This window comes from Castor canadensis, chromosome 12, assembly GCF_047511655.1.
Source record: "Castor canadensis chromosome 12, mCasCan1.hap1v2, whole genome shotgun sequence".
Classification (NCBI taxonomy): Eukaryota; Metazoa; Chordata; class Mammalia; order Rodentia; family Castoridae; genus Castor; species Castor canadensis.
In genome coordinates, this window is record NC_133397.1 from 59095582 (window position 1) to 59122116 (window position 26535).

Genomic DNA, 26535 nt, shown 5'->3' on the forward strand with positions numbered 1-26535 from the left:
AATAAAGTGGCATTATGAGTTACTGAGGTTTAGAACTTCGATATATGAATTTGGGGGCACATAATTCAACCCATAGCAGCCATTTTTTACAGATTAAAAAGTTCAGAGCCAGGGGTAGCTCAGTGATAGGCTGCTCTCCTGGCATGTAACAAGGCCCTGAGTTTGATCCCCAAAACTGGAAAAAAAAAAAAAGTTTAACTACTACCACTACCACCATGTTTGATTAACTGCTGAATCTCCTGTACCTAAAATAAAACCTGGAACACAGAAGCTCAGTAAGTAATTATTGAAGGAATGAGTGAATAAATGAGACTATCAAGTAAAGAAAAAACTGTGAATGTTCAGAGGCTAGTTACACTACATCATTAGCTGAATGATGTCTTCCTATGTGGAATTTAGCAGGAATTAAGATTGTGCTCTGGCAAAATGAAAAGTATTATATCTTCTGTGAACCTCTAAAAGCCATTCACAGTCAAAATCACAAATGTCAAAACCCTACAAAAACCAGTAGCTACTATGTATTTCCTTAAATAATGATTTCTTAAGGGAAAAACAGCAGAGAATCAGAACTAGGGTAGCAAATGACTTCAGTTTAAAAAGTCAAGGAATGGGCAGAACAATCAAAGGTCACCAAACAAAACAAAGCCAGACTCTTTACAACGTGGTCTATAGCAATCCATCACTATAGCACAAAATCAGGGAAAGTTCTTTGTTATATATATATTTTTTACTTTAATAACCAAACTTCTTTGAAAAAGGTCCAAGATGAGCTATACTTAACAAATTGTGCATAACAAGCTTCTATTTTTTTTTTGCAATAACATTTTTCAACATAGCATCTCAATGGATAATGCCTACATAGCAAGGAATTGGAGGTATTCCTTTCTATTTCTCCTAATCATCTCATTCAAATCATATCACCATGAATATCCTGGGTACTTGGTTTTAAAATATTGTATGACTATAAACTTTAATTCAAGTCCTAGATAGGTCTACATTCATTTAAGCAGCAGCATCTTGAAATGTTGAATTATCATCTTCAATTTCCTTCAGTCATTTATTATAGCTGCCAAACTAAAATGCTATACCTTAAAGGCAACACTAAACTGAAAAGCAAATAATAAAAGAGTCTCTTAAATGTTTCATTTATAAAATCTTATTTTTCCACCATCAAATTTTGTATACTGTCTGAAATATATCATTTTGTGAAATTGACATCTTACACGCAGTTATTCTGCCATGATACATGTGCTAAATTTCAAGATTTATTTGGAGGAAGGGAAATAAAACCTAGGGTCTTCTTTCTACCTTTTAAGAACCAGAGCAGGTTGACTTTTAGGCTTGGGAAGAGAATGGAATTAAAAACAAGCTTCAATTGCCAATAGCTATCACTAAGCTGCCCCTTTTCTGGAGAGCTTTACTGATCTTTCTGGCTATATTAAAAAGCATGCCATAGCTGGGGATGGGTACAGCTCAGTGATAGAGCACTTGCCTAACCCATATGAGGTTCTCAGTTTGATCCCCAACACCCACAAAAAAATTATGCCATAAAATAGGTACTTTAAAAAGACACCTCACGTCAGAGGGTGGATGTTTCAAGGAGTAGTCTATAACTATTAGCTCACTTTGATAGAAAAATAAATCTGCAAACAAAAAATATTTTCTTTATAAAATCCTGCTAATAAGCAACATAATAGCAAACTTATCAAGCAGAACAAATTTACAAATTCCATTATAGTCCTATATACTTTTCCCCTAACGTAATTTATATATAAAACGTTTACAAGATGAACAAGGATAAACCAAACTGGAGTACATATGTATGCATATATGGAAATATCACAACAAAATCCCCTGTACAATTATTATACTAATAAAGATGGTTTAAAAAAAAGATAAACAAAACATGGCCAATACTTCCAAAACTGAATATGGGAAAAGAGAAATGTCTATATCCATGAGGTATACTCACGTCACATTTCTATAAAACTGCTCACTGACAAGATCATTCAGTAGAAGAGCCACTGAGCTTTTATATGAACAAGCTTACTAAAAGTATGCTATCAAGAAAGAAAGTGACCTCTCTGTGCTTCTTTTTCTTCCCTTATCTTACACAAGGTTTGGAATCATTATTCAAATCTTTCTGAGTTAACAGTACTTTGAAAGCCAGAATTTTTGATAATTTATTGTATAAAATTATAATTTAACTGAATTATAAACTGAATGATTCCTAAAGTATCTTTTCCTCCAATGATCTATTTAAGGGAAAAAAGTGTCTATACAGTACTTTGTCCATTTTTGAAGCATTTCCTACCTTTCAAGTCAATTATAAAAGCCTTATTTAGAAATAATACCAATCCATTTCTAATAGTTAAGTAGAAAACATTTTAAATCTGCAGGGTATCTTAAAAAGCCATCAGCTCGACATACCCTCCTAATTCCAGGAAGGTAAACCATAATTCAATCTTCAATTTTTCTCTTAACATATTCTACGTGGCTAAAATGAATTTCTATCCTGAAACTATGAACAAGAAGAAAATTTTACTTAAAATAGTAAGAGACATGATCTCATTATTTAGCATTAGATTAATAGTCTATAATTCTATTCTTAAAAATACCTCTAACTGCAACCTCTTCAACCTGTCGATTCCCAAAGAGATTAATAAAAGATGTAATTAACACCTAAACTCAGAGCAGACTGTCATTTGGAACAAACTACATTAACAATATCTGTACCATAATCAAATAGATCATCCCATCACTCTTTATGGTTCTGACTAAGGTTAATGAGCACAATTTGTCATAAACTTTCCAGTAACACTGAAACACTAAATTGAAATAAAAAGGTATTTTTCAGGAACACTTAATAAAAATAGGATAAAGGCTGGAGGTTTTGAAACCTAGCACCTACCACAGATTCTGGCAATACAAATGTCAGTAAATATATTTGTAGAATGAATAAACAAACAGCAAACAGAGAAGTAACCCAATGCACTAATACCATTCAGTTCCTTGTTATGTTCTAAGTATTTCAAATTATATTTAATAAAATGGAATACACTCAAAACTATTTTCTACTTCTACAAAGAAACACTAAAAGAATTACTTTAAAATCTCCAATTTAATAGAATTTGGAATGGGACTTTCACAAACCAAAACTTTGGCTAATGATTTTCTTTAATTATATATTTTTCATTTAAGTTTTTTTCTTTGTGAAGTTTAAAAATATACAGAAATGCAAGTTACATTTTCTTTGTAATGAATACAACAAAAATATCTTTTAAAAAACACTCATTTCTCTCATTAATTTACTTTTTTAAATAGCTGAAATTTGAGAGAATGAAAGAAGAAAAAGGAGTGAAGCATTTATAAATATTCAGAAATGTTCTTCTACTTCAAAAATTGCCTGCTTTCAGAGCCAGAAAAGACTGTCTGTATCTGTCAGTGACTTCCTCTTCATGTACCACAGAAACATTTCAACATGCTTTAACAAAATCCATTACATTTTAAGACCATTTCCAATATCTGCTACCATAAATCAAGAGATCCATTTATTCAAGGTTACTTATGGAGAATTAATCACACAGAAAATTTTAACAACTCCTTTTTCAAAAATTAAAGTACTTTACTATCCTTGCATTCCTATATGTAACGACGTGGATTCAAAGACTGAAAGCATTAAGGTGTATAATTAAAATCCATGGGCTTAGACATAAAAAAGGTTTGCATGTAGATTCTTCATAACAAATACTCCAAAACAAATCAGAAGCTAATTACAATGTAATCTCCTTTGGACTTCTCTGTTTAAATGGTATTATGTAGCAAAGAAAGTTTTTCCAAAATACTTGTCAGTCTTTATACAGCCTTGAAAATATGTAATCAAAAAAGCCTAAAAAAGTGACAACAAAAGAACTGAGAAACAAAACCTTATCAATTTCTCTATTCAATGTGACTTCTAAAACCTATCTTCCTAATTTCGAAGGCATACTTACTCAAAAAAGAAAAACAGACAGGTCAGTTACAGAACATCTGCAATCTTTATTAAGAGGATATCAGGCCAAATTCAGCCATCAACATACAACCTTATTTCCCATCTAAAGTTAATGAGAATATATTTTATTTTAAATGAGACATATAGGCAACATGCCAGGAATTAAAGTACAACCTTAAAATTTTAATTTCACACTTTGAACACCAAGAAAGCAGTAATTCCTAAAAATATGAAAACATGATGAATGAACTACACAGGAAAAAAGTGGACATTTAAGTCATCTCATTACATAGTGAAAACAGATGTACTATAACTTCAGCCTACAGACAGCATATTTCTTAAAGTCACTTAAAACACTACAAATGTTTACAAACAACATTTAACTTAAATTTCACAGTTGCTTATAAATTGGTACTCCCAAGATTGACCTATATAAGGAAGTAAATGTCTCATCAAAGGAGATGATAAACTATAAATATATCACAATGTTTAAAACTTCATGGTGCTCTATAGAAAAATCAATAAAGACAACTTAATCTTTCTCAGGGAAAAAATACTTAACATTATAAATTTAATTTAAAATATATATATATGTGAATTCAAACAGGAATACATTTAAATCTTACATTGCCACATAATCTATTTTGTGAAAACAATAAATGATGCACTTTTGAATATGGATGCATCAAATCCAAAAGGTTAATTTTTACTTTTTCCTTTATTAGCAACTTTCGATGCCTTTTTAGGTTTTGGTTCCCAGAGGGCATTTTTTACAAATCTTGAAGCTGCACCTCTGTCCAGCTTGGCAGCCTTTTTCTTGTCTGTTATTTCTTTGACTCTGTTCATGTATACTCTGATTCTTTCCTTAGAGATAAAAAGCAGAAGAAAGGAAATGGATTTACTGAGCTGTTCACCACCACTGAGTTTTATTATACTATACCTCAGTTAAACTCAACAGATATGTATTTATTGCCCATTAAGTGCCTGGTGCGAGTAAATGCAAGTGAACAGGATAAACATGCTCCACACATTCCTGGAGTTCACAGGCTAAGGGACTGACAAACATTAAAAAGTCATTTGTTTCCAAAGAGAAAGAATTATACGAGGACATCACTACAGAGATAAATACTCAATTATTTATATGTTGTTACACTTTTTAAAATTTGCATTAACCTAAATCCACATATTAACTATTACTGAATCTAAACTGTATAAAGTCTAAAATCTGAATTCTCATAGATTTGCAACCTATAAATTAAATTCTGTTACTTTTCTAAACAGAAAATAGATGAGACAGTATTTAGCTATCTATTTTTTGTTACCATCTAGTGTCACAATTAAAATAGGCAGAATGAAAATGATATATTTTATTTAATTTCATAATTTTGACTGATAAATGCATGAAATTTTCTAATAAAATATATAGTTCTAATCAGATTTTACAAGGTGAGAAACATAGTATGTTGCTAGACCACTCTGAATCTTCTGAGAACATTAATCAGCATAAATGGCTATCCTATTCTTCAAATGGAGAAATAAAGTTGGTAAGAAGTATAAAATGATTGATCACTGCTTAAAAGCAAGTTTGATTAAAATAATCAAAACAGTTGCATAAGCATACACAGAAAAATGCAGACCCTTAGAATTTTTTCATTAAAAAAAGCTGGTAACTCTGCCTAAAATCCTCTACTGGATCTCCATTTCTGAGTACTGTAAAACCCACAGTCCTTACAATAGTAGATAGCAGAACAGGACACAAACATCCCACTCCTGCTTTGGGGCCTTTGCCCTGCTTATTCCTCTTTCTAGAAAGATCTTCCCTCTAATATCTGCCCACCTAATCTCTCTCTTCTCCTAGTCTGCTCAACTGTTAACCTTGTCAATGAGGTCCTGACTTCACCATTTAAAACTGCAATCGACCCAAGTACTCGAATCTCCCTTATCCTACTTTTTTTCTTTTTTTCCCATAACATAACTTTTTAGCACACTATATATTCATATACATATATATATATTTATTCAATACTGCTTATTTTATGTTTATTGTTTCTCTCCCTCCATTCCACCTAATGTGGCTCTGCCATATTCCTCATCTTTGTTCACTGAGGAATCATCACACTTAGAAATGCCTATCTCCCAGTAGGCATTCAAATATCATTGAATAAAGTAACTATTTTCAATGTCTGTCCCCATCTGTGATATATGTAGCAAAAAAGGCCTCCTATCATCACTAATTCTGGGATCAATTAGTAATGTCTGTCACAAAGTCAGAAAAAGGGAACAGGCTTCAGAATGCTTTTTATTTGCCAACCCTTGTCCAGAATATTAATGTACTACTCCAAAAAAATGAGTTCTGAGGAAGAAAACAATGATCTTATCTTTTTACAAAAACAGTATTAAGCATGCTAAATAACTGTGTGTTGAAGAAAAAGAAGGGAATTTTATAAGTTTAAGGCCCACATTAGAAAGCTAAAAACAGATGATACAATCTATCCTTCCTAAGGTTTAAAGACAGCATCACTGGTCAAGCCAAAATTTGCATATTGCATTGTTTTATGCTTTGGCTTTACATGTTTCTCACAACTGCTGTATTAGTAAATAAATTTATTTTTCTCTTGAGAACTCTGTAAGAAGAAAATATCTTAGTCCACACATTTAAAAAAATGAAGACCACAGGTATGATTTACTCAATTTTTTAAAAAATGACCAGTGCTTTACTAAGTTGTAAATAGCATATATATCAACTACTATAAGACTTGAGAAGAATACAATGTCAAGTGTATTTTTTGTATATACATATATATGTGTATGTATATAGTTTGTATTTTATAAACACAAAGAATTTATTAATATGCTTATTCATAAAGTCAAGAAGGTAACCATAAGTTTGATTTGTAATTTTTCTCTTCAAACTGGATGATTTGATTTAATATTTGAAGTCAGCAAAAACTCCAAGATATCAGACCTTATATACTATACTTATACATCTAAATGGAATACAAAGACAAATCTGGAAGATTTATTACAGGTTGTAAATATGTCACTAATGCAGAATTACTGGACAGTACACATACTGCTGGTGCCAAAAAAGCTTTTAGCTTTGTTGCTGAACTGGATTCTTTACTGCTGAGAAAATGAATTAATGGAGGAATTGAAAAGGTGGGGGAGAAACTTTCCCGTCTTTGCTAGTAAATCAACTAGAATACACTTTTAAAAATTGTGCAACAATTTAAAAAAGAAAAAAATAGCCTTAGAGATGAACAGGATCCTAAGAATTTAGAAGAAAAATAATATGGAAGTTATAAATAATTACTAGAATCGTAACATTTTCCCATCCTAAGATTTATAGAATATAGGGAACACCAATTCTCTGAGAAAAGTAAGAGAGAAAAACCAAAGACATGATCAGATTTGGATCACTTATTATAGTATCAACTCTAATTTTGTTCTCCATAACTAATGTGATGATGGGAGTGTGACTGAATCTTTAACAACACTATAACAAACAGACATATAAATAAAAATAAGTTAACTGAAGTCTTACCAATTCTTGCTTTACTGGATGTTCCTTAGGATTAACTCCTTGAGTTGCCAAATAAACTACAAGAGAAAGATTTCATGGGATAAACTGGTGTACCTACTAATAAGAGTACTCCAATTTAAAAAACACTGCTTACTCCCAGTACAGTCCTCAAAACATAAAGTCAGAGCAAAACATATGAACAAAAACCCTAGTTACTTATAAAAAAAAAAAATGTGGTTGCATGTATGGTTAATCAAATTTTAAATTATTCAACCTCTATATAATATCAAATTTATGTGTGGTTCATGGGCATCCAGTATTCTGACATAAAAGAAATAAACAATTAAAACTGCCATAAAATATAATTATATAAAAACTGCTAGCATTTAAAAAACATATCGCCCTTGACACAATAAATAATTTTAATTCTAATTAACCCCAAAGTAATATACATACCCCAAAACATTGAATTTAAGGTGTATGCAGAAACTAAATCCACTTTTGCTTGTTCAAGTGGGTCCAACTAATAAAAAAAAAGACAAAAGAAATACACACACAAACTTTGAAGACCATCAGGTAACAGTTAAACTTTCACCAAGTATGATGTATCAAAGAAATGTTTTTTTCACTTCCTATAATCCAGTAACTAAATGATCTGGAAATAATTTGAACAAAGAAGAAGTTTTCTTAACCAATGATTTTGGTAACAAATTTTCACCTCAGGGTATCATCTTTAGTTAAACAAAGAATGTATAAAACCTAAGAAAAATTCTTCTGAATTATTTTAATTTTAGGAGTTACGATCTGGGCTTTTATGTCAAAAGCAATTTTTCAATATAAACATTGTACATGATGCATTTATGTAGAAGAAGCAGGCTAAAATGCTTAGGCAATACTGAAGACAGAAGAAACATAATGAGATTTGTTTTAGACTGTCAAAGTCAATTTTCTGTTTTTGTCCTATAGTTTCCAGAAACCCTGATAACATCATTGTAATACTTAAAAGGTCAAAGATAGAGTCTGTCAAAAAGAATGTTGCCAGTGCTCCTTGCTTTTCAAAACCAAGTCAAAATAAAATACAGGTAGGAAATGTTGCCTAAGGCTGAAATTTTAGATTTTTTTCTCCCTAAATAAAACCAAATGCACATAAAATTGAAATAAAGAGAGAAAGAAGCATATATCACTAACCCATTGTTTTTTCTATGTTTCATTAAACAACACTAAGTCTTATGAAATTCATCTTGAGAAATTAAATTCTTAAAATACCTTCTGTAACAACTCATTTCTAGAAACAGACATCATGGTCTTCAGCATCTCATCCACAGCACCAATGGAGTTCTCAAATGTAGATAAATACTCATGAATTTCTACTGGATAATCTTCATTAATGTCTTCATTTGCCATTATAGCCAACTGCCAAAATAAATACATTTTTAGAATTCATATTGTAGTTTGTTCTCTAGTTTACAACAACAAAAAATAAAAATTTGGGCTAGGCATGGTAGCTCACATCTGTAATCCCAGTTACCTAAGAGGTGGAGATCAGGAGGATCACGTTCAAGGTGAACCTGAGCAAAATATTAGTGAAACCACCTCTCAAGAAATAAACTGGTGTGGTGGTTCACATCTGTAATCTCAGGTATGTAGGAGGCATAGGTAGGAAGATCACAGACATAGGTGTGCCTGGGGAAACAAAGGAGACCCTATCCGAAAAGTAATTAAAGCAAAAAAGGGCTGGAGGTGTGGATCAAGTGGTATCATGAGGCCCTAAGTTTAACCCCCAATACCGCCAAAAAAAGAAAAAAAGATTCATTTACTTCGAAAGCACTAAAAGAGTTACAATGTGAAGATAAGTAAACAAATCTCAGAATAAATTCTACAACAACTACATTCCAACTTCAACTGCTGAGAGGAAAAGAGAACCCACTCAAGTACATTCATGCTACACATAACAAACTCTCAATGCTTTTAAGACACTAAAAACATGATTACAAACATGAGATATCAATAATCAAATCCTACATTTAAAAAACTTTCTGTTGAAGTTAAAGACCAAGAAAAACAATGAAAATTTGATAAATACATCCCACAATGCCCACTGAAATAAGCCAAGTGCTTTCCTTTGAAAAGCTTATAGATTAGCCTTTTAAGTTTAGGTGTTGGTCTAACAGCACGTTATATTAACCTAAAAAATTAAAAATCGTTAAGTCTGAAAAATCTTGATCATTCATAACTAAAATTATTTTCAAGCCCATATATATTTATATTCCTTAAATTTCTTTAAAATATTAATAAGAAATTCAGAGAGTCCATAAATCACATGCAGTCTACAAGCAGAAAAAAAGGAAACCTGGGAAAAATAAACTATATGGTTTTCATTTAGGGTAGAGCATATCCTGACAGCCCATTCTTTTAAAATTCACCTTTATATCATAATAATTAATTCTTATTTGAGAAAATGCAGTATCCACACAATACATTAAGTAAAATATCTAAGACCAAACTTTAGAAGCAATTGAAGTCATGTGTAACATCTTTAAATTAAGAAAATGTTTTTCTTTATTAGCAGAAATACCTCCTCACTAAACAGCCAAGCAGACCAACAAGAATGTGTTAGTACTAAACAGCATGGCACAATGGAAAGAGACTTAGGTTTTCCATCTTATGATCAGAATCTCGCTGTCCCTCAAAATCCTCTTCCATAAAATAAGGCAGTTAGTCTAATGATCTGTAAAGTTCCTGATAGTTATAATGCTATGCTAGGTCTTCCAGGTTTAAAAAGTACTACTTGAATATATATAGTCACAATATATCAACATTTCTTCTCAATAAGTACATCCTGTTGAGACATCTAATACCATTTAAAAAAAAAAAGTAAAAGTCCATCTGACTACTATTCAAACAGTACTTAAACAAAAGACTACAATAAAAGAAAACCACTCAGGAAAGAATTGTGATTTCCTATTCAAAAAGTTAACTGGATATGCATTTACTTCTTATCTCTCACCAAATCCCTCCAAAATGACAGAAAAAAAATTAAAATTAAAATGTTAGAAAAACAAGACACAATCAGACCTTAACATTAGAAAATTCTGTAAGAAGAGCAGGACAGACTACACTGATAGGAAACAGAGCCAAAGACGCTTATTAACAAAAAGAGAACAAGAATCTAGAAATAATCCCAAAATCAAGGACTGTAAGGGCTGAAAGCACCTAAACCAACTACCAATGATGTCCCAGGAGGAAAAAAAAACAGTTAACAAAACTAAAAGTGTGTAGACTATTAACAATAGGAACAAAAATTAGAAAGCATTCAAAGACCTACCCACCATAAAGGTTCCAGGCCTAAAAGACTGTACAGGTAATTTCTTCTAGACCTTTAATAAACAATTAATTACAGCTGGGCATGAGGCACACACCTATAATCTCAACTACTCAGGAGGCAGAAGTAGGAGGCTCACAAGTTTGAGGTCAGCTGGGGCAAAGTTAGCAAGACTCTATCTGAAAAAAATATATAAATAAAAACAAAAGAACTGGGAGGTATAGTTCAAGAGGTAGAGCATTTGCACAGGGCCCTGGGTTTAATCCCCAATCCCACAAAAAGGGAGAGAGGGAAGGAGGGAGGAAAGGAGGGAAAAAAGAAAAGGAACTAATTCCTATGGTATTTTAACTATTTAAAAAGCAGAAATAAGGCAGAAAACTTAGATACCTAATTCCTAACATACACAAAAGTAAACTCCAAATGAGTTAAAATGTTAATGTAGAAACATATTAAATTATATAAAATATTTACATCATCTAAATGAAACCCAATGCTATAAAAAAAAAAAACAGCTAGGGCTGAAGCCATGGCTCAAATAATGTCTAGCAATCACAAGGTCCTGTGTTCAACTGCCACAAAAAAAAAAAAAAAAAAAAACATGGAAGTAGCTGACAAACTACATAAAAACTGGAAGAAGAAAAAAGTCTATGTTAATGGGATACAATGAACAAGAGACATTCAGTAGAAAATACCTGACAAAATATAAAATGTAACAAAGGATTAAATAGATCATAAGAAGAGTTCCTAGAACTTGAAAAGGCAAATCAAAATAATAACAGTATCATCTATTAGCTCGGCAATAACCTTAAAGATTAGGAATAATCAATGTTAACCAAGTATACACTGAAGGTGGAACATAAATTTGTACAGATATTTTTAAATGCACCTATGCTTTGACTCAGGAAATCCTTTTCAGAATCTAGTCTACAAAAGTCCTTGTACACATGAATATAAATTTGTTAAAATGGACTTTTCAAACTGTCTTCAGTTTAAAAATTTCCCCACTCTCTTGATCAGATTTTCCCTTTTCTGGGTCATTATCCATAAGCTTAAAACATTTTATTTCTCCATCCAAGGCAACAACAACAAAAATCTCGAGTTCATATCTCCCTCTGTTATAGTTTGGATTTTAAGGTCCACAGGCTAAAGGGTGGTCACCAGCTTAAGGTGCTATCGGAAATGATGGACTCTTTAGAAGAGACAGGATCTAGTGGAAGGAAGTTAGGTAACTGGGAAGATATGATGGAAGGGGATATTGGAACCTCCACTCCTCCTCATTGCTTGCTTCCCAGCCACCATGAGGAAAGTGGCTTTTCTCCACCACTCACTTTCCACCATGTTCTGCCTTGCTACAGGCCCAAAAGCAACAGGATCAAGCAACCATGGACTGAATTTTCTCAAACTGTGAACCAAAATACATCTTTTCTCCTTCTAAGGTGGTTATCTTGAGTATCTGTCACAGCAAGAAAAAGCTTACACACCCTTCAGCCAAAGCCCCACTTTTTCTCTCCCTTTGCTTTTATTTTCCTCTCTCCCTTTCAGTACAAATTCCTCAAATGATTCGCTTATACTAATAGTGTCTAATTCTTCCTTTCATTCTTTTCTAGATCACCCACACAGAGGCCTCCTACTTTTTCACTCAAAACTGCTCATCACAGTCACCTATGCTGCCATGCTATTAAATTCAACACCCAATTCTCAGTTTTCATCTTTTGGCATCATTGACTCCTTCCCCTTGGTTTCCAGGACATCATATTTTCTTAGTTCCTCTTTTGCCTCACTGTTTATTTCTTGGTCTCTTTGATATGTCCTTCTTATCCTCAGCTTCTTAACTTTGAAGTGTGCCAAGGCTGACCTTGACTGTCTTCTTCTCTATCTAATTTGCTCCTAGGTGAGCTAAGGGCTTTAAATTACATTAACAAACTGACAAATCCCATGCTTATTTCTCCAGCATTGACCTCTTTTTTTTTTAATTTTTTAAAATTCATATGTGCATACAATGTTTGGGTCATTTCTCCCCCCTTCCCCCACCCCCTCCTTTACCCCCCCCTTTCCCCTCGCTACCAGGCAGAAACTATTTTGCCCTTATCTCTAATTTTGTTGAACAGAGAGTATAAGCAATAATAGGAAGGACCTAGGGTTTTTGCTAGTTGAGATAAGGATAGCTATACAGGGAGTTGACTCGCATTGATTTCCTGTGCATGTGTGTTACCTTCTAGGTTAATTCTTCTTGAACTAACCTTTTCTCTATTTCCTGGTCCCCTTCTCCTATTGGCCTCAGTTGCTTTAAAGTATCTGCTTTAGTTTCTCTGCATTGAGGGCAACAAATGCTATCTAGTTTTTTAGGTGTCTTACCTATCCTCATACCTCCCTTGTGTGCTCTCACTTTATCATGTGATCAAAGTCCAATCCCCTTGTTCTGTTTGCCCTTGATCTAATGTCCGCATATGAGGGAGAACATACGATTTTTGGTCTTTTGGGCCAGGCTAACCTCACTCAGAATGATGTTCTCCAATTCCATCCATTTACCAGCAAATGATAACATTTCATTCTTCTTCATGGCTGCATAAAATTCCATTGTGTATAGATACCACATTTTCTTAATCCATTCATCAGTAGTGGGGCATCTTGGCTGTTTCCATAACTTGGCTACTGTGAATAGTGCTGCAATAAACATGGGTGTGCAGGTGCCTCTGGAGTAACCTGTGTCACATTCTTTTGGGTATATCCCCAAGAGTGGTATTACTGGATCAAATGGTAGATCAGTGTCTAGCTTTTTAAGTAGCCTCCAAATTTTTTTCCAGAGTGGATGTACTAGTCTACATTCCCACCAGCAGTGTAAGAGGGTTCCTTTTTCCCCACATCCTTGCCAACACCTGTTGTTGGTGGTGTTGCTAATGATGGCTATTCTAACCGGAGTGAGGTAGAATCTTAGTGTGGTTTTAATTTGCACTTCCTTTATCAGCACTGACCCTTTCACGGAACTCTACATTTACATTCCCAACTGCTTATTCCTATCTCTAGTTGGATGTCTAATAAATTTTCAAATGTAACTTTTCCAAAGCTCAATTCCTACTCTTGCCTATAGCAGTTTTCCACATCTCATTTCATGGCAACTTTCCAACTGTTCAGACTCCAGATTTCAGAAATATCCATGACTATTTTCTCCCACCTCATCTTTAAAACATATCTAGACTCTAACCCTTCATACTACCTCTGATAGTACCATCCTGGTACAAAGCACCATCATGTCTTGACCAGATGTTCCAGTAACTACCTGAATGACCTCTTGCCTTCCCAGCCAGTCTGTTACCAGGAAAGCAGTGATCACTCAAAATGCAAATCAAATCAAGTAATGCTTTTGCTCAGAAACTTCCAATGGACTGTCACTTCACTCAGAGTAAAAGATAAGGTCTTCAACAGTAGCCTAAAACAGCTGAACAACATGTTCCCCAACTCCCTGTCACCTTCTGTGACTTCATCTCCTCCCACTCTCCTCTTGCTCACTTAACTCCAACCACAATAGTCTCATAACTGTTCCTTCATCTCATGAGGAACTGCGCCTGCCTCAAGGCCTTTGTATTTCTTCTCCCCTTCCTAGAATGTCCTCTTCCTCTCCTCTGCCCTCACAATCACCTTCACAGCTCATTATTTCACCTTCACCAGATCTCTGCTCAAATGTCATCTATTAGAGAACCTTTCCAGCCCACCCACTTTAAAAGGCATATCCCTCCCCTCACTCCGTCTCCCTTCCCACCTTACATTACTTATTCAGTAGCATCAGACATATATTTAGTTCTTTTATTATTTATTACCACTTAAGAAGGTGACTATGTAAGAGTAGGAATTTTTAGTCTTTGTTCATAAGTACTACCAATGAACAAAGACCACAAGGTTTATTAACATTTCTGAATGCAAATAAACTACAATAAAATACTAGAAACAATCTAAATATTCATCCCAAGGGAAAGTGCTAAGTGAACTACAGTATTATGCATCCTTGGGACTATTATAGGTCGATTAGCAATAAAGAAATCTAGAAGTAAGTCTATATGTAGTAACACACATGAGAAGTGAAAAAAAGTCATGGAATACTGTACATAACATAAAATGTGCCTAATACATACTATTTTTTAAAATCTGTGCATGCATATATGTAGGAAAAGAGCTGAAAAGAAGCATACAAAAATAGACATTCTCAGAGAAGAGACAGAGATTAGGGAATAGTATCAAAGTGCAATCTTTTAATTACTCATTGTTTAAATTTTATTTCAAAAAACATTAAATTTGTAATAAACAATCATTAAATTTAAATAAAGGCAGATTTCCATAAAGTATGTGACTTTCAACAAATACTGCAAATATTAAAAATCCACAAAAGGTCTTTATTTAAATGTGACTTTTTTTTCATCCAATTTTCCTATTAGAAAATACTTTCCCTCTCCAGAACATGATGGGGATTTTCCCTGCAATTATACCCTGTCCCTAAGTTCCAATAAACAAGCAGTTATTTATTGTAAAAATGGGTTAGGGTTAATACTGAGAGCAAGGCAGTAAGAATAACTGCCCTCATTAAATCTGAACTGAACCACATGCCTTGTTTCTAACTAAAACATAAATGCAAGGCAGACTAAAAAAAAAAAAAAAAAAAGGTTCTTCTACCATCAAAAATTCCTTCCAATTCAAATGATTTCTACTAACATTTTATATAGGCAGTCCCTCAGTATTTGTTCCTTTCACAGAAAAAATACAGATATTCCTCTGGTGCTTTTCCTACTCTGACCCCAGAATTGACTCTGGAAGCTGCAGCAATAACAAACACTTGAAATAAGCACTATGTGCAAGGCATTATTCTCAGCACTCCACACATCTGAACTCATCTAATCCTCATAAAGGAAAAAACTAGGCCACAGTGGGGTTGAATAACTTGCCTAAGGTTGTACATTCCAGAGAAAGAATGCACCCACCTCTACTCCTCATTCTGCTTTCAAGTTCTTTAAGTCCCTCTCACCTTCCACCTCCTCCTTTGAAAGCATCAGCTGCAGAGATGGAGACAGATGCAGAAAACATGAGAAAACTTGTTTCTCTTCACCCCTGAGTAAGGTCTGGCTGAGACTAAAGAGCAGGGAGGCGGCACATGGTGCCTAGTAGCCAGTATTCCTATAAGGATGTAACTGCCATGCCTCATCTTCCCTCTCACTTATTATGGAAGCCCAACTACCAAAAAAGAAAAAAGAAAGGGCACAGCATTCCAGGGAACTACCTCTGCCCCTCAATTTTCTACTACCTTTGGTGATCAGTTCAGCCAGAAATTTGTGATTCCTTCCTAAAGCCCCAAATCCAATCAGTCCTTCAATATGGCTTCCTTAATCTCCTCCTATCACAACCTTTCCTCCATTCTCACTAGATTTTCAACAGCAGCAGTCTCCCCATTGTTAATTTTTCTCTACTCTCTATTGTAAAATGTTATAAAATATGCTTTTCTATAAAAATAGTCACGGTACTTCCCTGCGTAAAATCATGTAATAGTTCCCTAGCACCTGGACAATAAATTTCATTCCTTAGTGTGGAAGCAAGGCATTATGATGTGGTCCTTACTTTTCTGTCAACTTTTCATGGTTTTCCTCTTCCAATTATCTTCCTGGAGCCATGATAGAAGCTTTTCATTGTGCCAAGCTCTCTCAAAACTTCATCAGGTAATTCTCTGTGCTGAATTGTCCTTCTAATTCCACTTGGTTCAAACCCTGCTTCTCTTTAGAAGTAAGATCAAGTCTTACTTCAGCCAATGAGAATTTCTCCATGTGCCCTCCCCCGCCATGGATAAACACACCTACAAGCTATTGTGTCACTTAAAACACTATCTCAAGATGATATTTATTTACTTGATGATGTCCCCCTTGACTATAAGCTTCTAACATCAGTATGATATATTGATACTAGATTCCCAGTGGCTGACATACAAGATTACTGTATGTCTCAATTTGCCCAAGACAGTCCTAGTTTATGCTGTTGATTCAGCTCACCATCAGGCCAGCACCTCCTCTCTCCTAGAAGTCCCAGTTTGAACAAAAATTTATATGGTCACCATAAACAAATTAGATCCCCTAACCTTTACCACTGCTCCTCACCTCAATTTGTTACAGGACAGGAATCAAAGTACCAGTGAGGGTTCAACTAGAGAAGCAGAACAAGTAGGAAGTATGTATTGAGTTAATTAAAGAAGCTGGCTTATGTGGGGCAGGCCATCATGAAAGTGCATGCTGGAACTCTTGGCTACAAGGCACAATTTCTTCTTTTTTGTCAGGAAAGCCTCAGCTCTGCTTCTCAAACCTTTCAACTAAGTGAGTCAGTAAGGCCCACTCAGATTATCTAGGATAATTTCCCTAATTTATAGTCAGCTGGTTATACATTCTAATCACATCTACAAAACACCTAGATTCATGTTTGAGTATCTGGGGACTGCAACCTAGCCAAGCCGACACATCAAAAAGATCACATTCCCTCAAGCCTCCAGAAATTCAGCAAGGAAAGACATATTCCAAGCATCCCAAGTTGTTGCTCTGACAGCATTGTCCCACAACAGTTTTGTAATTCTTGATTCCCAAGTCAGCTGCCCAAATAATAAATCTAAACTTCAAATTCTTCCTAACATATATTGAAGAAATGGATATTTTTTAAATCACATTTTGCCACCCATAATGAAATTATAAATTCACACAATGACCACCAACAGGTAAAAGAATGATGGAAAAGTAGTTTGCAATGGATGAATGAGACTGTCACTACCTGAACCTACATATCAATCTTCACATCGCTAAGAATACAACAAATACATATAATGAACCTCCTGATGTGAGGCAAGATGGTATAAACAGCACCATCTATGAAGCATTTCCAACACCCAAAAAAAGTTCAACCTGAATCTAATTATAGCTACAGAACTAACTGCCATTTTTTAGGAAACACAGAGGGTAGAGAAACAAGGTAACACCACAAGAAGGCAGAGAAATCTGAAGTGAGAAATACACTATAGGACAATTGACTAGGTTTCTGTAGTAAGTCACTGACATAAAGAAAAAAAAATAAAGGGAAGGAAGTAAAGGAAGAAAAGATTAATGAGATTTAGACAACAAAGCAACTAAATGAATTATGTAGACCTTGTTTGGATCTTGATTAAAATAAATCAAGTATAAAAAGATATTTTAGGGAGAAAGAAAACTGAACATAGACCACGTATTAGGTAACACCAAAAAAATATTGATACTTCTGTCATCTATGAAATGTCATTACAGATACATAGTCCTAGTGGTTAAATTACATAGCATATTGAATTTCTTTAAAAAAAAAAAAGGTACTGTTTGAGAGGCAAGATAAAGACTCTCACAATACAACTCAGTTCATAAATTTGAGGATACCTGAAGAAAAGATGTAGTCTAGACTACTAAACTGCTCCATTACAATTCACTAAAATTCTAAATATAATTGGAGTAAATGGAAGAAGGTTACTGGGTACTCACCACACCAGTGGTGTTTGCTGAACAAAACTTACAGAAACAAGACAGAGCCTGTGGTCTCAAATGAAGTCAGTATTACTAACATTTCCAACAAACGCTGACATTCCAGAGTGACTAATTATTTTAAATATTATAAATCTCCTTCTTTAAAAACATTCTAGGTAGGATCAGGCATGGTGGTGCACACTTCCAAATCCCAGCTACTCAGGAGGTGGAGGTAGGAGGACCATAGTCCAAGGTCAGCTCCAGGCAAAAGTGCAACACCTCTATCTGAAAAATAACTAAAGCAAAAAGGACTGAGGGCCTGGCTCAAGTAGTAGATAGCTTACCTAGCAAGCACAAGGCTCTGAATTAAAACTCCGGTATTGCCAAAAAAAAACCCTGTAATTTCTTTTCTTCTTTTTAGGGGGTAGGAAGATTCCTAGGGATCAAACCCAGGGCCTACTACTGAGCTGCACCTCTAGCCCCAAAATATCCTCTAGCCCCAAAATATCCTCATTTCTTTTATCTTTCCTTGGTCCTTAAAAATACATGCATGTGAAAATAAGTAAGCAGACCAAGTCTAAAGCCAAATGAAAAACTAGGGAAAGATATTTGCAACACAAAGACAGATAAAAAGCCAAATGAAAAATTAGGAAAAGATATTTGCAACACAAATCCTCTACAAATCAATTTAACAAACACCACAATCCCTACCAAAAAATATGGGCAAAGGAAATCGACAGTTCACAAATAAAATAATACAAATGACCAATAAACATGAAGAAAACTATGTAATCTTACTAATTAAGGAAACATAAATCACCAAAACAAGATGTCACTTTTTAATCTGTCAAACAGGCAAAAAGTAAAAAGACTGATAGTATCTAACACACACAAACGTGAGAAGAAACAGCTTCTCATTACCATTAGTAGGAATGTAAATTAAGCATTTTGGTGGAAGGACAATTTGACACTGCATTTCAAAATTATACATGTACACATCCTTTGACCCAGCAATTTTAATTCTCAAAATATACATTTTCCTGCATGACAATATACAAAGACCACTGCAATGATCTTTAAAACAATAAAACTTTAGGACCAGGCACACCTGAAATCCATTATTCAGGAAGCAGACATCAGGAGAATCATGGTTTGAGGCCTGCAGCTAACAAAAAAGCCAGACATGGCAGTGTACAGTTGTAATGAAGCTACATGGGATAAATGGATAGGATCATAGTCTGAAGCTGGTCCCAGGCAAAATGTGCAAGACCCTATCTGAAAAAGCAAAGAAGGGCTGGGGCATGGTCAAGTGGTACAGCACCTGTCTAGCAAGCACAAGGCCCTGAATTCAAACCCCAGTACCAGCCAAAAAATGAAAATAAAACTTTAAAACAAGGAACAACCTGACCATCTTCTAATAGGCACTGACTAAATAAATTACGGCATCTCCATACAGTAAAACACACTGTGGTAGTGAAAAGGTATGAAGTATAGCTTATAAAGACTCCTAAGATATATTAAGTGAATGAAAGCTGAAGAACAGCATGTGCAACATATTCATTTAAGAAAAGATATATGACAGTGGAGGCATACTTGTTGCATGGTTTGGGTAAGTGTCCCCAAAATGATTGAGTGATAAAGCCTTGGCCCCCAGTCCATGACACTACTGGGAGGTGGTGGAACCTTTAAGAGATATGAGGGCTATTAGAGTGGCTCAAGTGGTAGAGCGCCTGCCTAGCAAGCACAAGGCCCTGAATTCAAATCCCAGTGCAGCCAAAAAAGAAAGAGACATGACCTAGTTGGAAATCTTATGGTCATATCAGTATGTGTTCTCATAGGGGACTGTGGGATACAGATTTCTTCCTCTCTGCTTCCCAGCCGCCATGAAGTAAGCAGCTTCCTCTGTCACAAATTCCACCATGATGTACTGCCTAGTCACAGACCCAAAACCACCACAAGGCCAACCAAGCATGAACTAAACCCTCCAAAACTGTGAGTCAAAATAAGCATCTCCTGTTTTTAAGTTGATTTCTCTCAGCAAATTATAACAATAATGAAAAACAAGCATACTTGTATATGCATGTAAGTGTTCTTTAAGGATACAAATGAAGTTGTTAAATGTAGTTACTTCTTAGAAAGGAAAAGCAGGAAGGTGAGAGAGCACATTTTGTTATACTCTTTGAATTATAATTTTAAATGATTTATGTAACATCTTATAATAATATGTATGTTTATAAATAAAAACTTCAAGTATCTCAAAATTTGAAACTTATTCTCCAATATGTCAGAAAAAGTATCATCATTTCCCCCTACATTTATTATATTCAAAACACCCTAAGACTGTATTCCCTTCCCTACATCTAAATTTCTGGCCACCATGAGGCCATTTTCTCCCTGTTCTCATAGTACAAAATCCTCTTCTAGCCTTTCTTCCTACATGGCCATACCTCCCCATCAGTTGTTTCAAAGACGCTTTTACAAGCCTTTTGTGTGTGCCCATCGGTCAATCTCAATCCTGGTTACCCAGCTCCAAGCCAACTGAACATTCCTAAAGAGATTCACAAAAGACACAAATTAATGCTACCCAACCTCAACTGGGTGCCTTCTCAGTTACCTGACAACTCCTTTACTGATCCCTGACTCCCTCCCCAGCATGCCATGTAGATGAACAACATCTACTGAGCATTCCACCACATGCTGTGCATTAAGGACTCACTTATTCAAAAGATACTCATTTAGCACTGATGACATGTTGCCCTGATACATGGAATACAGTGGTGAGTAAAAACTTGCCTGAATTCAGCTTACAGTTTAGTGCAGATGATAGGCATTAATCAAAAACCACAGAAGTATAAAGCTGCAACAAAGACATGGAGAAATACATGGATCTATGAGACTATAAACTAGTGGATGCAACTTAATTTGAGGGAAGACAGAATGCTTCCTTAAAAAAAACAACTTGATGACAGAGCTGAGTTCAGCACACAAACTGAATGGGGGAAGACTTCATGATGACTCTATAATTGGTTACTAATACCAGCCTCACTTTACAGATGACACCACAAAGACTTAGGTCACAGGACTAATAAGTAGTAAAGCTCAGTGGAATGGAATCCAGATCTAATGGAGCATCCCTTACAAATCCCTGTAATTGTTTCTTATCCTTTCAAGACAAAGAAAAAAAAAATCCTCTTTTACAGAATATAAACACTTCAGTATCTGGCCTTCTTACCCTTCCTGCCTTAATTCCCATTTTCCTACTTTGCAACATTACATTCAACTTCTGTTCCTACTTTGTGTGTGTGTGTGTGTGTGTGGGACTGGGGTTTAAACTCAGGGTTTCACAATTGCAAAGCAGGTACTCTACCACTTGAGCCACATCGCCAGTCCATTTTGCTATGGTTATTTTGAAGATGGAGTCTCATGAACTATCTATGCAGGCTGGCCTCAAACCACAATTCTCCCAATCTCAGCCTCCCAAGTAGCTAGGATTACAGGCATGAACCACGAAGGCCCAGCTGTGTTCCTGTCATTATTCTACATGAATAGAATCCCCATAATTCCCTTACCAATACCCAATAAGCCTAGAGCTAGAATGGTTATTCAAAACAGGGAATCAGCTAGTGCACAGAGAAGAGGACTTGCCAAAGCATCTTTAAAACAGCTGACTGGGAGGATGTGGCTGTGAAGGGAAAGAAGGGAGTTCCTTTCATAGTCCTTTCCCATACCCTTCCGCTCCTCACTTTCTGGGCTTAGTGAAACCTATTAACTACTTTAAACCCTATATCAAATGCCCTCTCCTCCATAAAGATTTCCTTATCTCCCAAACAAAATTAGTCTCTTCTGCTTTGCTCCAAAGATTCTCTAATATACCTGTAATATAGGTATACACTAATATGTGACTGCTTCTCTAGACTTAGTTATCACATATCCATCAATAATATCCTTTATGCATCTTGATAAATACAAAGGTGTCAATCCTCATTTTATCTGATCCATCAGATACATTTGACAAAAATGAATGTACCATTCTACACTGAACTCCACAATTCGGAACTCAAAATTGTTCTTTGTCCCTTGCTGGCTGTTCAGTCTGTCTCTTTTACTGGTTCTTCCTCATCTTCCTAATGTGTAGCTGCTAAAACACCTTACAGACCTCAAGCATTGTGCCACTTCTCTTTCCTGTCCATATTTACTCCTTTAATGATTAGATCCAGTCTCATGACTTCAAATGCCATCAGTTCACTGACAACTCCCAAATGTTTATTTTCCCCTGAATTCCAGATTCATACTCAACATCTCCAGCAGGTATGTCAAACTTACATGTAATTCTCTCACAAAGCCTGCTCTTCCTACAGTTTTCCACACCTTGGTTCATTTTTTCAGCTTGTTTTTGGGGTTGTTTGTGAAAAGCTGGCCTGTGTTTATAGCCAGGCTAGCCTTGAACTCATGATCCTCCTGCCTCAGCTTTCCAAGTGTTGGGATTACAGGTATCACCACTACACCCAGCTCTTGTCTTGGTTACTGGCAATTCCACTCTTCTAACTGCTCAAGCTCAAAACTTTCACAATAACCTTATTCTCATAACCCACATTCTATCCATAAACGAATTCTGTTGGCTTTACCTACAAAATACATCCAATCTTGAACTGCTATTCAGCACCTTTACTTCTTCCTGTCAAGATAAGTAGGTAGTTAAGGCACTGTCATCTCATCTGAATTATATCATCTCCCTAATTAGTTTCCTGGCTTTCATCAACCCCACTTTCCAACATGCTACTCTTAATACAGCAGCTAGAATAATTCTATTAAAAACTAAGTAAGATCACATCACTCCTCTGCTCAAAACTTCCAATGGTTACTCACTGATCTCTTCCTTCAAAGTAGACTCATAGTGCATCAAATTTGTACCTCTACATCACTAATATACTGTCTTGTCACATACTAAGTATGCAGTAACTACGAATTCTCTTCAACTAACCATAGGGCTATTTCCCAATAAACCCACTGTAAGTTAAAATGCATTTAGTACATCTACCCTACCAAACCTCACAGCTTTGCCTAGTCTACCTTAAACATGCTCACAACACTTACATTAGCTTACAGTTGGGCAAAATCATGTAACACAATGCCTATTTTATAACAATGCATTGACTATTGCATGTATACAGTATACTGTAGAGCATCAGTTTGTTTACCCTCATGACCACATGGTTGACTGGGAGCTGTGCTGCTGCCACCTGGCATGAGAACCATACTAAAAATCACCAGCCAAGAAAAAGATGAAAATTCAAAACTGTAAGTATAGTTTCTATGAACAAAAAATAATCAAAGTGAACTGGAACCAAATTTTGAAGAATCCTGGTATGAGACTGCAGTTCAGAGTTGACAGACATTTAAGAACACACTACAGGGATCCAGGAGAAAATTATATGATAATGTTCACTTGGGAACTGTTTCTATCTCTATACCAAGAGTTAAACACAGCTATGACATGTCAGAAAAACTTCCAACATATATATAATTGGGTTTTTTTGGAACAAGAGAACTATTTGCAGATGTTGGACCAGAATTCTTTAACTACATTTTTGCACTACATCTCTTAGAAAATAATACTGAAATACACATAAAACTTCTCAATATTGGTATCTTGGGCAGTACGCCTATATTAATGTCACCTGAAATTCTCGGTCAAGTCCCTGAAAACATACAGGTTTCTTCTTTTTCTAATAAAGATATTAACCTCTAAAAACAAATCTATTCCAAAGACTACTCATAAAAAATACAAAAACTAAAAGGAAACTGCTCAAGATTGAGATCCATTGTCTGGAGTCAAATTACTTCAATTCAATGTTAAATCAAAGAATTTTCAAAATTATAAATATGAGGAGCAAAATTACCTTTCAAAATACATGGAATTTGTTGATTACAATTATCTCTAAATTAATGGTAATCTTGCTGTGCAGATTAAATGAGTGCTATAGGTAAAGCTATTAGAAGTGTCCTGCTCAGTAAACATTCAAAAACATTAGCTAGTAATATTAGTTATTAGTTTGGTAAAGTGAAAATTATCAAAAACAGGAAGCCAATGTGGACTATTTAGAGCCATACTTGAAGTGTCAAGTGTTTGGCAACAGTACCTAGAGTTATATATGAGGAGTCATTTGAAAAGCTAAAAAGAGGTTAAGAAAAAACTGTATCATATTTGAATCGTGACATATAGGACATAGTATTTGAAAACAGCTATAACATCATTTGACAGAGAATTTTGTTACTGTGAAACAATGAATTCTATCATTTTTACCAACCACAGCGGATCTCTAAACTTCCGTGGAGGATAACTATTATTTTTAATCAAAAATATATTGGTAAGATTCGGCTCAACCTACTATCAGTCCAAACAATAAGTGGATCACAAACATCTCATTGGGGGCAGGTACATCTTTAGTAACCCAAAACTAAACTGCAGTGAACAAATCTGAAAACATTAAAATCGGACTGTCGTAGTGACTCAAGTGGTAGAGCGCCTAACAGGCGTGAGGCTCTGAGTTCAAACTCCAGTACCAAAAAAAATTAAAAGTATTTCCTGAAAGAAGTTTGAGTCACCCTGAACTTGGTAATGAAAACAAGCTCTCTTGAGATTATAAATTATTGACTATCCAATCAAGTTTAAAATCAGTCCACTATCTTCAATGAGCTAATAAGTGTCTGGCGGGCAGCCTGATGTATCATGAAAGTAAACGATAATCCAGGGCAGCCTAGGGAAGTTACTCTCCCTATACCTTCCACTTTAGCCTTTCTCCCTAAACAAAGTGTGAAGCCAGCGGGAAATGAGTGGTGACATTATGTGTTTGTATTTATCGTCTTTTAATGTTTGAGAGGCAGTTAACAAGCAAGAAAAGAAAAAGACCAGAGCAAGAGAGAGAAATGAGCGGCCGCGGTAAACCAAAGCCTGCAAGCAGCGTAGTGGGTGGGGGAGGTCCTGCAATAATGCCACCCCCAACGCACCGGGAAGGCTACAAAAACCCACCATGCTCCCCCTAGTGTGGACAGAGAATGAAAGGGGAAGCCCAAGACAGAAAAAGTAGACCTTCGCAGGAGCACGAGACTCAATCCCAGCCTTGAATACCTCAGAGCTTTTGACTCCAGTCTCCCAGAAAGCGGTCGCGTGTTGATGACGTCAACGACGCGCCGGTTCCGCCCGCCGCACGAACGGCGCTCACCAGTGACCTCATGCCGCTCACCGATGACCTCAGGCCGCTCACCCCGCCCGTCCACTCCTTTCCCTTCAGTGCTGTAGGCAGTGGCTTTACGTGTCGCTGGCTGACGATGTGGAAGGAATTGGGGTAGAGACCCTGGGCAACTTTATTTAGATTTGATTTTGGCAAACACCTATCCCCCCCCCCACACTGAGCGTTTATGATCAGGAAAGAAGGCTAGTTACTAAGACTTTGTTCAGGTTTTTACTTTGGCGGAAGAGCCAAACCAGAGCCCTTCGTTCTTCCTGCACTCTTGTTCTCTTCAATATGAACCTTTGAGAGCAGCTTCCCAAAGTATCCCTGGTGATGGCAGGCTGTTTATTTTTCCAATCCATCCCTAAGGGATGCTCTTGTAAAATAAAGTAAAAATGAATTCCTTTAAAAAAAATGGTAGGGGCAGTACAAAATACAAGCTCAGATTTTTTTGGTTTGGTTTGGTTTGGTTTTGAGACAGGGTTGACCTCAAACTGGGATTCTGCTGGCATTACAATTGTGCACCACCACTCCACTCGAGGCCTCAGATTTTTAATTATGACTTTCTATATTAGTAAAGTTGCATTCAGTAAATACAATCAATACACAATACAAAAAATTTGAAAATCTGTACATATTTTTCAAATTGCATTTTTTTATATTTGTAAGTTTTTATCATTCCACAGTCCTAATTTGACCAAAAAAGTGCACGAAATAGCAGTTTCATATGTTATGTTCCTGCAAAAAGACTGAACAATCACTTTAAGTTATAAAGTGGCCAATGAGTTTGTTTTCTAGTATATTAGTCTATAGTTGGATTAAAGACTGAGTTTGAAGAGTTTACCATGTGTATTTTAAGCATTCTATTTTTCCACACTAATGAAAGAGGATCCAGTCTCACATAGCTACATTGATAGGAATAGAGGAGATGTTAAAACTATTTCAGCAAGATCAAAACATACAGTTTT

General features: G+C 35.4%; 1 protein-coding gene across 3 annotated transcripts; it reads right to left on the minus strand.

The window, feature by feature from the left end:
- Positions 1-4018: 4018 nt before the first annotated feature.
- C1d (C1D nuclear receptor corepressor) lies at positions 4019-25578 on the minus strand. Of its 3 annotated transcripts, XM_074049865.1 has the most exons (6): positions 25465-25560; positions 20783-20883; positions 8781-8927; positions 7971-8037; positions 7536-7591; positions 4019-4855 (listed from the first exon to the last, which is right to left on the minus strand). In XM_074049865.1, exons 3-6 carry the CDS (start codon positions 8916-8918, stop codon positions 4691-4693), a joined length of 426 nt encoding a protein of 141 aa, XP_073905966.1. In that variant the 5' UTR covers positions 8919-8927; positions 20783-20883; positions 25465-25560; the 3' UTR covers positions 4019-4690. The 3 variants fall into 3 exon arrangements, with proteins under 3 accessions (XP_073905966.1, XP_073905965.1, XP_073905967.1); XM_074049864.1 differs by lacking the exon at positions 20783-20883 and having other exon boundaries at positions 25465-25578; XM_074049866.1 differs by lacking the exon at positions 20783-20883 and having other exon boundaries at positions 25426-25534.
- Between the last annotated feature and the right edge of the window lie 957 nt (positions 25579-26535).

Bases quoted from the DNA above. Each gene is read 5' to 3' on its own strand.
- C1d (XM_074049864.1), bottom strand. From the start codon at position 8,918: ATGGCAAATGAAGACATTAATGAAGATTATCCAGTAGAAATTCATGAG. The intron at 8,038-8,780 runs GTATTTTAAGAA...TTTTTTTATTAG, and splicing joins GAAATGAGTTGTTACAGAAG to TTGGACCCACTTGAACAAGC. The intron at 7,592-7,970 runs GTATGTATATTA...TTTCTCTTGTAG, and splicing joins CTTAAATTCAATGTTTTGGG to TTTATTTGGCAACTCAAGGA.